This window comes from Pelodiscus sinensis, chromosome 12 (genome assembly GCF_052426305.1).
Source record: "Pelodiscus sinensis isolate ZL-2025 chromosome 12, ASM5242630v1, whole genome shotgun sequence".
In the NCBI taxonomy this organism is placed as follows: Eukaryota; Metazoa; Chordata; order Testudines; family Trionychidae; genus Pelodiscus; species Pelodiscus sinensis.
In genome coordinates, this window is record NC_143063.1 from 20,598,266 (window position 1) to 20,610,604 (window position 12,339).

At 41.1% G+C, this 12,339-nt stretch overlaps 1 protein-coding gene across 2 annotated transcripts in view; it reads right to left on the minus strand.

The window, feature by feature from the left end:
* The window catches only part of NKD1 (NKD inhibitor of Wnt signaling pathway 1), a 190,991-nt gene that overhangs the window by 67,879 nt on the left and 110,773 nt on the right, over positions 1–12,339 (minus strand). For both annotated transcript variants that reach the window (XM_006121141.5, XM_006121139.5), the window contains exon 4: positions 10,777–10,834. In XM_006121141.5, the coding sequence (XP_006121203.1) occupies positions 10,777–10,834 (58 nt within the window). The remainder of the gene's footprint in view (positions 1–10,776; positions 10,835–12,339) is intronic.

The window sequence follows — 12,339 nt, forward strand, 5'->3', positions numbered from 1 at the left end:
TACTCCACAGGAGACTAAGGTTGACTGCTACTTGTGCTTTGAGGTTTGGATATGATTGAGATGAAACATCTGTTAAGAAAAAAGGTGGAGAGAGAGAAAAAACTTTTTTCCCCTCTAAAAATATCATGTACCTCCACCCACAAAACTTAAAGCATGTGATGAAATTCAACTTTTAAAATATAACCCTGGAGCAACTTGAAACTACAAAAGTCTCCTTAGTATCTGAGGCAAGTCAGAATTTCCACTGTTCAAGCTGGGCTTTTATGAAGAGCAGACTTTAGAAACACTGTAATCTGTCTAGGTAACAAAGGGCACTTGTTCTGCCTGTTGAGGTAAAATGTTGTGTTTCTGTAGCTACTGAAGCAGAAGTGAAGTTGAGGCACACAAAAGTACCCTAATATACACTTTGAATTTGGGGCAAAATGCTTTTTTATTGCCATTGCCTCTGTGTGTCTGCATGTACATGCCGAGTACGTTTGTTAGGTTCCGCAAGATGATGGGGTCGTACCTAAAATATCCAGGCCAACGTCTCCTGCAATGTGACTCCCTTTACAAAAGAAATTTGATACCAACTAAATGAGTTTCTACTTCTGAACCCCTAACAGAAAAGAAACAACTGTTTATTCTTGCTATAAACCACATCTTTGCATGCCATACTGTCACGCCTGAGGGGTGTGATCAAGTGAAACCCCTTGAAGTGATAGGAGGGGCTTCCAGCAGCATGCATGGGGGAGTGCCAGGGGGCCGACAGACTTGCCAAGCCCCAAGGCAAGGTGTGGGGCATTCCACACTCCAGAAAGAGGTGGGGCCTCAAGTGGAAGGGATGGGGCTGGGGGCAAACAGCCTCCTCCATTCCCTACTCAGGCAGCCCTCAGAGCCACCCAGAGCTCTGTGCAGTGTTCCAGCAGCAATTTAAAGGACCCAAGGCTCTAAGGCTGTCTCTACCACTGCAACTGGGAGCACTGGGCCCTTTTACATTGTGAAGCCCTACGCCAATTGCCCCATACCCCTCCTGTTGATGGGCCTGGGGGACACTAAACAAAAGCCCAGCGGGGAAGCACTCAGCACTCTAAAACCTGGCTGAAATGACCATGTCCAAAAGAGCCAGCAAATCTGTGATGCCAGGACAAGTCAGATACTTTTGTGACAGTGAAACACAACCGGACTGATTTTGATATAATTGCTAGAAACAGGGTGTGAAGCCAACTGGAGGTGACCCAACTGAAGGTTTAAATGAAACCTGATAACCATTATAAAGGTGGAAACTTTGGAACTTTCTCATCTAAGAAATCAAGGGCCAAAACATCTTTGTAATTACAGTGGCATAAATCTGGAGCAACTCTGTGAACACCAATGTGAGGTCACAACCTGGTCCCAGTTCTTCTGCTGGAAATGGGCTGGACAAGGATAAAACAGAGTCATTTGAGAGGCTGCGGAGAGTGGCATGTTGCCTCACTTTTCTGAAATATATTTAATAAAAATCTCTAGAAACCATGGTCAAGATGACACAAAAAAATGGCAATAATTGTTGCTAGGAAATTAAAAGTAGAAAAGGGTCTTTTCCCTTCAAGTAGACAAGGAGAAGCCACTGATATTCATCATGTTTCCAAAAAGAATGTTCCCTTAATTTTATTCTTTGGTCATAGTGGCAGCAGGTCTGGGACAAAGTTCAACAGAATTTTTATCCTGCTACACACATGCAGTAATATATATTTTGGAACTGTACACACTCGATCAACTACTTCTCTTAGCTACATCTGTCCAACCTCACTGACTCCATGAAGTTGTACAGGTATAAAAGACATCAGAATCTGCCGCAGTCTACTAATGCGCTTAACTGTTTTTGTGACAGTCACAGGTTGGGTCACAGAGATCCTCCTTGATGAGCTGATTGTACCACTGATCTCACCTATCTGCCCTCTGGGGCGCTCCACCACTCTGTCCTGTTGAGTGAGAACCTCTGGTCTCCCCCAGTAAAGGCACTGAGTTGGGGACCATAGCCCAGAGCAGAGAGCTACACACATGGAGAGCAATTAAGCTCTAAGGCGGCTCAGTGATAGGGATTTGATAGAGCACCATGTGCACAGCCCCAGTGGGACCAAAACCCAAAATCTACCCATCTCGCTATGCATAGAGTTGATACAGAGTGAGTTCATAAGATGTCCACCCCCTTTATAAATGAAAGAGAAAGATGCACAGCTGTTGTCCTTCCCTCGGTAACAATTCTTCACACTGGCTTTATTAATAAACAAAAGTAATTTTGTTAAGTATAAAATGTAGGATTTAAGTGTCTGCAAGTGACAACAATCAAACAAAATAAAACAAAACACGCCAGCTATGCTTAATATTCTAATAGGTTAAGAAATTGCATGTAACAAGTTTAACAGTGATTTTAATAATCTTTTCTCCCAAGCTAGGTAGCCTCCTAGCTTGGGCTCAATCCTTCCCCCATTCAGTCTTAGGTATTTGCATAAGTCATCTGAGTGTAAGCAAGAGGTGTTTTGGTGTCTTGCCACAGCCAACTCCCCTACTATTTGATTCCCTGCCTTTACATAGATTTTGCCCAAAGCAACCCTTTCATATCACCATGGAAAAGTACCACATCCAAGATGACCTGGCCACACATCCTGGTAGAACTAGCCCTAGTCCAAGCTTATAGGAAACACAAGACTATTCACAGATCATTGACTTGAGCACTGGGCAGTTAAGTTCCTTATATAACACTGAATGGCTTTCTCCAGCACTCCTAGATCAATAAAGTTCTTTATACTTTATATTTCTATCTTTAAATATAGGAATGACACATGCACCCAGGTAGAACATACACATTCAGGGGATTAAAAGCTCTTCAATGATAGGTTGCATGTCCCATTTTGCATAAGGCATATTTGAGTAAGGCATATTCACATTCAAAAACACATTTTCATAAAAAATATAGGGACACATCACAGTAACCATTTGTTAATTCAGAGCCAGGGATGTTCAAAAGCTGTTGCTAGAGAAGATGTTTTGCCAGCTGAGACCGTGTTCGTTATTCAACCAAGGCTAAGGGGTCAGGGAGTTTAAATTAATATCCCTGTTGTTACTTGATCCTTTTTATGGCATCTTAGTATGTAGCTTGTCTGTAATTACAGGATTATTGGAAACATTGCCAACATTGTGAGAAAGGAAGAGAGTAGGAAACCAATATTGCTATAAAAATTCTAACATTTAAAATATTTTAAAAGTTTCCATATTTTTAAGCATATTCAAGGAACCTTCATTCTGCTAGTCCCTCACTCATTTTTTAACTTCTTTACCTTCACTGTGAAATTAACAAACTAGTTACACCTTTATGTAAAAGTCACTAGCGGGGAAAAAAGAAGTTTTCACTGGTTTTGGAAAAATTTTATATTATACTTTTAAAGCATCTCACCAGCATGCTCCAGTGGATAGAAAACTGGACTGGGAGTCAGCAAGCCATGTTTTTACTCCTAGCTCTGCTACTGTGCCCTTGAGCAAGTTACTTAACATCACTGGTCTATGTTTCTCCGTCTCTCAAATGGCAAAAATGCTCTGTAAAATTACTTCAGACCAAGAGACAAAAAGCACTAATTAATTTGTAGCGTATATAATCTATCCAGACCAATATAACAGGTTAGTTACCTAAGAAAACCCACACTTATGGCACAAACTATGGGAGAAAGTTGCAACTCAAAAGAATTTTAGCAAATATTGGTGCTTGCAAGTAGTGCTAGATGGTAGTTCAGTCACCAGAAGAGACATAGAACAAGTATAGTGCAGTCAGACTGTGACATGCTATTCTTCCTGCTGGGGTATGTCTTTCAATACTGAGAAAAAGGATCAATCACTTTTAGAGGTGACAGAACAGCTGTTTTTTCATGCCCATTCTATCAGTAGATTCTCTGCAGCAGTTAGTTGCCAGCAAAGGGGCAGTTGGTACCAACTGTAAAGGTTCTTTTGGAAATGGATGGTGACCACTGACTGATTATATAAAGACTACAGAGTCTCATTGGATAGTAACAGCTTTTTATCTCTACATTTTTATATTTCTGCATTTGAAATAATGACCCTAGAACAGTGGTTTTCAAACTTTTTAGGCTGCAAACACCCTTCCGAATAATGCAGTCTACCTCTTCCCTCCGTCTAAGATACGTTCATAATATTTCCATGATTAGATTGCCAAATCTTAGTTAATAAAGCGTGTTCACTGTTACAGGATTTTTCTCACATACCCCCGACGAGAGCTTGCATACATCAGTCTGAAAACCACAGCCCTCAAAGTAAAAGGCTTCTGATTCAAATACCAAATTCTTTAAAGGAGTTTTTTGAAGTGCTTTATACCATAAGATTTTCCTCCCACTCATGGCGAACAGCCTACCTGTTTCTTATAATTTCCTGGATCTTTGTCTGACCACAGGAAAACTTCTGCTAATCCTACTGGGCTCATGTTCTTTAGAAACCTTTTTCTATCTGCCAAACTAAGCAATTTTTGCTTGGCGTCTTCCTTTGCTCCTTTTTCTTCTAGGCTCATTGGTGCCCTTTCCAATTTACAGTAACCAGCTTATCAGCTTCCAGTCTGGGTGGAGACCAGCTGTTTTGGCAGACAAACATAGCTACTGTGAGTGGGACAGCACACAGGAGAAGATCCATTTCACAGGTGGTAGCTTGAATAGGGGGAGTTAATACAGGAAAGATGGGCAAGCTCATGATACCGCAAAATTTTGCGGCCACTCGAGAGAAGATCACAAGAGGGGACCATAAACAGGTTTTGATAAATGTGAGTAACATGCTAAGCAGAGCACTATTAATAAACCATAAAAATGCAGAGTTCACACATTACACACCAGAGTGCTGACAATAATAGAACAGCCACTTTAATGTACAATTAAAGTGGTGTGGCTTGTGACATTAGTGATTAATAGTTATTAAACGGTAAGCTACTGGGGAAAGGGAGCCTTTCTTTCCCAGTCTGTAAAGCACCATGTGCACTAATGGCACTAAGTAGATAATAACAACTTGAAGACTTTGGCAACTGTGCATAACTGCATAACTCTTTTTTTGTTGTTGTTGTCAATTTGCGGTTTCCATACCAAGGTGCAACCTATGTATTTTTCAACTATGCTAAAATGGTTTATATACTGCATGTAAACAATGCCTAGAAAATTAATTACACGTTCAGTATGAAAGAAACAATAATATTCATAAATGAAGACACTAATGGTGCAGAGTTACATAAATTTTAAAAATTGCTGATGCAGGAACAGTGCGTTTGTTATGTGGTCAGTGTCTAGCACAAAGCTCCTAGGCCCTATAAATAACAACAAATCAAGTTACCAAGGTATGCCCCAACATATTTCACCTACAGATAGTATTTCTTGTATCCATTTCAGACATTTGAAAAAATTTCCCCAAGATTACAATATACTATGAGTGGACTTCAAAAGTTTGTTCAAGGTTCAGAGTCCAGTGAAATTCTTTATCCACCAAATAGGGAATTACTGATGAAAAGAGACTGAATGTTATAAAAGTGTGTCCACCATATAGCACATATTCTATATTCATAACTTCTGAATTACCAGTGACACAGGGAGAAAAAAGCAATCTCAATCACAAAGAGTAGATTACATAAGTGGCTTAGTTCATCTCTACTGACCCTGAGTTCATTTAAGGTGACCATTGGCCACGTAAGAGAACATCCAAAATTTTCAGTATACAAAGCGGTGAAATCAAAGGCAGGTGCTGAATTTAATAGACAATGCTGGTCAAACTGTTTCTTTCTGCATGGCACTCATTGAACAGGGTAGCCACTATTGAGTTCTAACCTCTTGTCACGTGGCAACATTGAGTCAACAATCCGCTCTCATGGCTTAATGCTTTTGATGTTTACTTTGTTCTTTCAATAGTACAAAAGAAAGCACTAATGCACCAGTCCTCTTACCAAATACAATCTTAATCCCAGAATCCAGAGCCTTTTGCTGCTGGCCAGTTAAGTCTGTTAAAACGAAAGGATTTGATCAAGCTTTACATAACAACACAGAAGTTAAATCCAGCTTCTTTTTGGACAGCTAAGATAGTTCTTTTTATCTTCGCTGCTCAGATGGCTTTAAAAAAAAAAAAGAGGTAATGAACTTGGCTATGTAAAACAAACTAAGGAATTCAATTATTTCTCTTATTACCACATTGTCTTTTTTAGTGTGACTCTTCTGAAGAGCTCTGACTTATTCTCTAATCGTGTGTCTGTATGCAAATGCTCTGGATCTCCGCCAATGGACTGCTATCACCTGCTGTGCATTTCTGTAAATTCACAAAATGTTGTTTTCTACCTCAGTTTTCTTGATTTAAAAAAAATAGATGGAATATGAATTGTACGTCAGGGAAGCATCATGGGAATTTGACAGATCCAGAAATATAGGGACGGTTAAAGAGGACCATATAAAGGAGAAATAACTCCAGATAACTAAGGGCTTATCTACATGGAGCAACAATATGCAATAAGGGGATTGCAATATCTAAAACTGAACTAAAATGCCCAACACAAATCAGCTCATATAGACCTCGCTAGTGTGCACTAAAAAGACCCTGAGTGTGCTTTAATGCAGTGCTATTCAAAACTGAACTTTGAGCCAACACGTGCAGGGTTTACACAGACCAAGTAATGTACAATGCATTAATGTGCTTTAGAAATCACACCACCATAAATACGCACTGCTGCTCTATACAGACAAACCTTCACACTAAAAAAGCACCAGAATCCAGCACATGAAATCTTCTTCACCAGTCCCAAAGTGCTAAAATCCTGGCCCTGCCTTAGATTATCTGTGTGACCTTGGGCAACGAATTTAGTCTGTTTGTGCCTCAGTTCCCCATCTATGCACAGTACTTCTCTACCTCATGGGGATAAGTACACTAAATACGATAGAATGCTCACTGTATACTAATGGGGGCCATAAAATTATGTGATGTAATTAGTTCTATTTATCTACATAACCCACCTCTACTTCACACAAGCAGTAAATCATTAGCATGAGTCATATTTGCATTCATAACCATATTATAGAGCCATGTTTGAACTTCAGAAAAGTCTAGTTTCATTGCTATTCTACTAGCCCACTACTCCTGCAAGATGAAGTATCCAACAGGACTCCAAGAAGAGTAGTATGTGTGCACAGAAAAGTCAGAGAGCATTTTGATTTGACACAATTAAGTCACATTAATGAAACTGTTCTGGAAAAACTAATAGAATTGTTACTAATGGGGAAAGCCGGGTTACATTGTATCAGAAAGGGTCGGGGAAATGTGCTGTGTTTTTAGAACAAGGCAGCGCCTTCCCAGTGTGCATATAACCAAGAAAATCCTGAGAGAGAACAGTTAGCTTTTTCCAGCTGCAGAGATGCCAGAGCAAAATTCTTTCTTTCTCTAGAGACTGAGAAAGGACCACCTGCACTCATGTAGCTCCTGCCCTCACTACTCAGCTTCTTCATAAAAATGAGACACACCGGTAATAATGTGAACTGCACTTCTTGGCACTGAGCTACAGTGACAAAACAGAACAGCCTAAAAATGCCAAGAGCAGTTTTATTCTCTAATAAAGAATACTGCTGCTGGCTAGCTTGAAAATGGCACATGTTGGGTGTTAAGTTTGCTGTACAGTACAATGCCACAACCAAAAGTAAACTATATTTTGGATGTAGAGTTTGGTATTAATACACCACCATATAATAAGATGGAAAAGACAAAATGAGACACATTGTGAACACAATTTTTCACTTTACTGGCTTTTCATAGCCAGCATAAATTGGATTTTACTGTAATTCTGTCTAGTAAAATTATTTTCCAAACATTACCACTAACATCACCTATTCTAAGTGGAGGTAAAAACTATGGCAAATTCAGATGTGCTAACTGTTACCAAATGTTGGTTTAATAATGATCATTATTAATTACTAGAAGACTTCCCACCGTTGCCTGGGCCATTCAAAGGAGGGATCTGGCAATGTGGGGAGTGCAGGAGTCAAGGCAGGGCCTTGCGGATGTGGGAGGCTCAGGGCAGGAGGGTGAAAGTATGGGGGGAGGGGTGTGGTGTGTGTGCAGGAGTTAGGGTGGGGGGGTTGAAGAGGAGCTCAGGGCAGGGGTTTGGGGATTTTGGGGTACAAAAGTGAGGCTTGGGGGTCAGGAGGGATTCAGAGTGGGGGCTGCAGGAGACTCAGTGCAGGGAGTGGGGGTGCAGGAACCAGGGCAGGGGACTAGGAGGAGGGGGAGCTCAGGGAAAGGAGAAGGAGCTAATGGCAGGGGGTGGAAGTGGCTTCTGGCTTCTCCCCAGGGACAGCTCCGGCGGTGCACCACTCACTAGTTTGTCTCCAATACAGGGGAGCCGTGCACCCCATTCTCACCAGCTTGTTCACAGGGTGGGGGAACAGGTGCACACCCTGCTTGGCAGCTTATCCCCAGGGTTCTGGGCCGGAGCAGGAGGGGCTGCATAGGCCAGCTCTGCCAGTCTACAGTGCTTCCTGAGAACAAGGTCTTGCCAACACTAACCAACAGAAATGAACAGATGTTATCCTAGGAATTGATATTTTACAAACTGCTTGTCAGATTTTAGCACATCATATCCACTATTCATTGCCTCTGGGGTACCTGGCATTGGCCACTGTCAGAAGACAGGATATTGGGCTAGATGGACATTGGTCTGATGGATATGGGCCGTTCTTATGTTCTAATGCTGACCAATATTTTACCTGCCCTGTCTGATATAAATTAGGCAGTAGCCTCTAATGAAATTCAAAATTTTATGTCTCCACACTCAAAGGAATAAAGATGCCCCAAGAATCATTTGCTAGAGAAAAGCAAAAAAACCTATGCTAACCATTCAGAAAGAAACCAGTAGAGAAAGTTCTACTGGACTAGCAGAGCAGAACTGCAGAAGCCACATTAACAGATATGGGGAAAAGTATTTTGGTACCTTCAGTTTCATCAACACAAAGCACATGCTGTGGATGATAATCTTGATAAACAGTCTCAGGGTATTGGGTTATTGATGTGAAAAACTGCAGAGGAACTCACGAATTATGCAGGGTTGGATCTGGTTAGAACTTACAAGGAAGAACCCCAAAAGAACACAAGCATACTGAAGGATTTGTATTCTGTACAATGAACTCTTCCATTGTAAGTACTGAACAAAGTACTCTAATCTGCTGTTAGAAGACATCCAGTTTCTAATTGCAAAAGTATGAACTCATCATTCCAGAAGATAGTCTTAATGACCTTTTCTACTGGAGCTTCCGCTAAGCAACATCACACAATACCCATCTTTATGCTTTTCAAAACCTGAGATTCATCTACAGTCTCAGTTATACCAAACCTCATTTACCAAGAACAAATTATCTTAAAAATCCAAGGAAAATTTTTACAGCGAATTTTGTAATCACGCGGAGAAGTAGCCACTGTATGGAATCATAGTATTTGTCTAAATAAAACTTGGCATGATTCCTTACACTGAACTAACTGAAGACATTACTTGCATTCTCTCAGAACCTAAGTCTAGTGCACAGCCAATGTAACCAGTCATTCTGTAAGGGACAATCTAATAGGCACTTCAGCAGCCCCATGGCTGTTTTGTTTTTGCTCCAAAGGGCAGGATAACGGGTGGATCCACACAATTGACAATCCTCAATTCTTGTGTTCCTCATCCTCAAACCCAAACCATTTGGGTGTAAGAAGCTCCATTAAGCTGTGTTCTTTGGCAGACAGGACAGGTATAGTCCCAGTCAAGTTCACAGAATGCTGTTCCCTTCACAGCAGAGCTACACCATTTTCCACTACGGTTAGAGCCACGATTAAAAAGGAGGCAAGGCTAGTCTCTTTGACAGGAGACGAGCCAGACAAATAATGACATCTGCTCTTTTATGCATAATGTGCTGATCAAGACTCTTTCTGGAAATCAACAAATTTGGTCTGTAGGCCACAATTGGACTCTTGCTACACATTGGCACTTGGAGCTAGGGTATGATTCCCAGCGAGTAGAAATATTGGTGTGAGATTTCATTGAGTTACCTTGTAAAAAAGAAGCCACAAGAACATGGGCACCAGTGAGTGACAGCATGGACTAGCCACCCAAATTACATTCTCTCAGGTCCAGGAGGGTTTGTACCTGGGGCAGCTAGCACATGCCACTGTTCAGGGCTGCCTGGGTTGTCATGACTACCCTGCTACTTCTAGTGCACTAGCTCAATGCAGGGCCGGACGGAGGCATGGGCAAGCCGGGCAGCTGCCCAGGGCGCCAGCCCATAGGGGTGTCTGATGGTAGCTGTAAGGAACGCGTGGTGTCCCTTGCAGTTGCCATCAGGAGCCATGCGCCCGGCTCCCCCAGCACCAGCCCCGCGGCACCGGAGAGCAGCGCCCTTGCCCCTACGTCTGTGGGGCTATGCACTGCCTGGCACGTGCGCTAGCAGCGCTGGCCGGGCCAGGCGGGCAGCGCATGCGCAGTGCGCCCTGGGGGGGCGGGCCCATGCCTCACGGGCTGGCCCTGGCTCAATGAAATGTGAGTACATCTCTCTGAGCTGCTATCATATTCCTAGCTCAAAGTGGAGACAAGCTGTATTTGAGGATTTAGGAGTGATACAGGAAGATGGCTTATCCCTGTTGCATTAGCCATCCTAGATAATGACATTCCAAAGACTATTCACTATTATCAGAGTTCACACTACACTTTATAACTCAGTTTAAATTTTCCAAATATGCCGTAACATTAACTAAGGAGAATTGTTCTTTACGTACCTTCTAGACGAAAGTGTTCATCACCAACTGTCTCTCGGTAATCTTCACCAGATGGATCCTGGAGAAATAAGAGGTACAAAGAAAAAAAATTAATGTCTCTACAAAGCATTGAAATATTAATTGAATGCCTAAATTGACACCAAAACTAATGAGAAATGTTATACTTTATAACACAACTAGCCCTTTAAAAGTTTGAAATGTCCCATTCATGGCACTAGACTTATCTCAGAATCTCTTAAGCAACACAAAGTCAATAAAATTGGCATCACCTGGGAATTAAGGGCAGTTGGCAGGGAGTCTTCTGCAGGGAAACAAGTATAAGTCATTTTCTTTGGGTCCCTGAAACAAAGCCTTCCATACTCAAGACCATCTCCAATAACTTTACAGTATGAATGTAGCAATGCTGTGACTATGTAGGCATACATGCTATTGTAATTTGTTCACCCATCAGTAGATATTTAGCGCCTGCTTTTTAAGTGACCGGAAATGTTGATTTATCACCTAATTTTTGCCACAGGATATTCCACCTGGAAAGCTGGTAATTATGAACTGAAATCACCTTGCTTTTAACATTCTACCTACAGAAGAATGACTTTCCCATCGCAGCCCCCAGCTCTAGAACTTCTTCTGTAGCAGTATAGACACAGGAATCCCAAGTGCTGATGCCTAATCTTGTTATCTTCTAGGCCAAAGGAAATTGTGAACCATATTGAGCCATACTGACAAACCTGTCTGTTTATATTTATTAAAAGTCTTGTTGGTTGTAGTTTAATTACAAACAAAACCTTTTATTTTAAAAGCAAGAGATATTTCACTGTAACACTCCCAATATATAAGCTAATAAAATACATCTTTAACAACGGATATCTCAATGGGGGGACCTGAGGGGAAAGGATGCATAAAAGGGGAAAGGAAAGAGTTAATATTCTAGGAGTTGGACTCCATATTTTTTCATTTTAATCATTAAATCAGCCTTATGTAAATATTTTTATATACTTTTTCTAAGCTTCACTCCGACTGTAGCTCCTAGTTATTTTGTTTAAGTTACAGTAGTGAGTTTACACAAACTAAATTTTCAATAATCATTTTCCTCCTTAAGCCAAATTATTATGACTCACCAACTTCTGGGAATATTTTTGTTGATGGTGTCAAGCAGTAATAGTAGCGTTAAACCACACATGAACTGACATCCAGTCTTGAAGCTGATGAGCAACACTTGCACAATTTACTGACATATCTAGACAGCTAGAACTCATCAGCTGCAATTAAATGTGCTCTTTCATTCCAGTAACATTATGACATGCATTACTAGACAGACATTTACTTAGTAGAGGTGTGTGAAACTGGACCTAAAAATAGCTACTGTTATACTAAAATCTTATGGGAGAAAACTGAAAAACTAAGCCACAAAAAGTTGTATTGATCCAAATACCACAATTGTTTTTGCTGAACAAATTACACTGGGATCTAGTATTGCACAGTATCTTTTAACACCCCAAAGACAGATATCACAACTTATATAAGTGCCATAATGCCCTCTGCTTGTGAAAATTGTTCTGGATG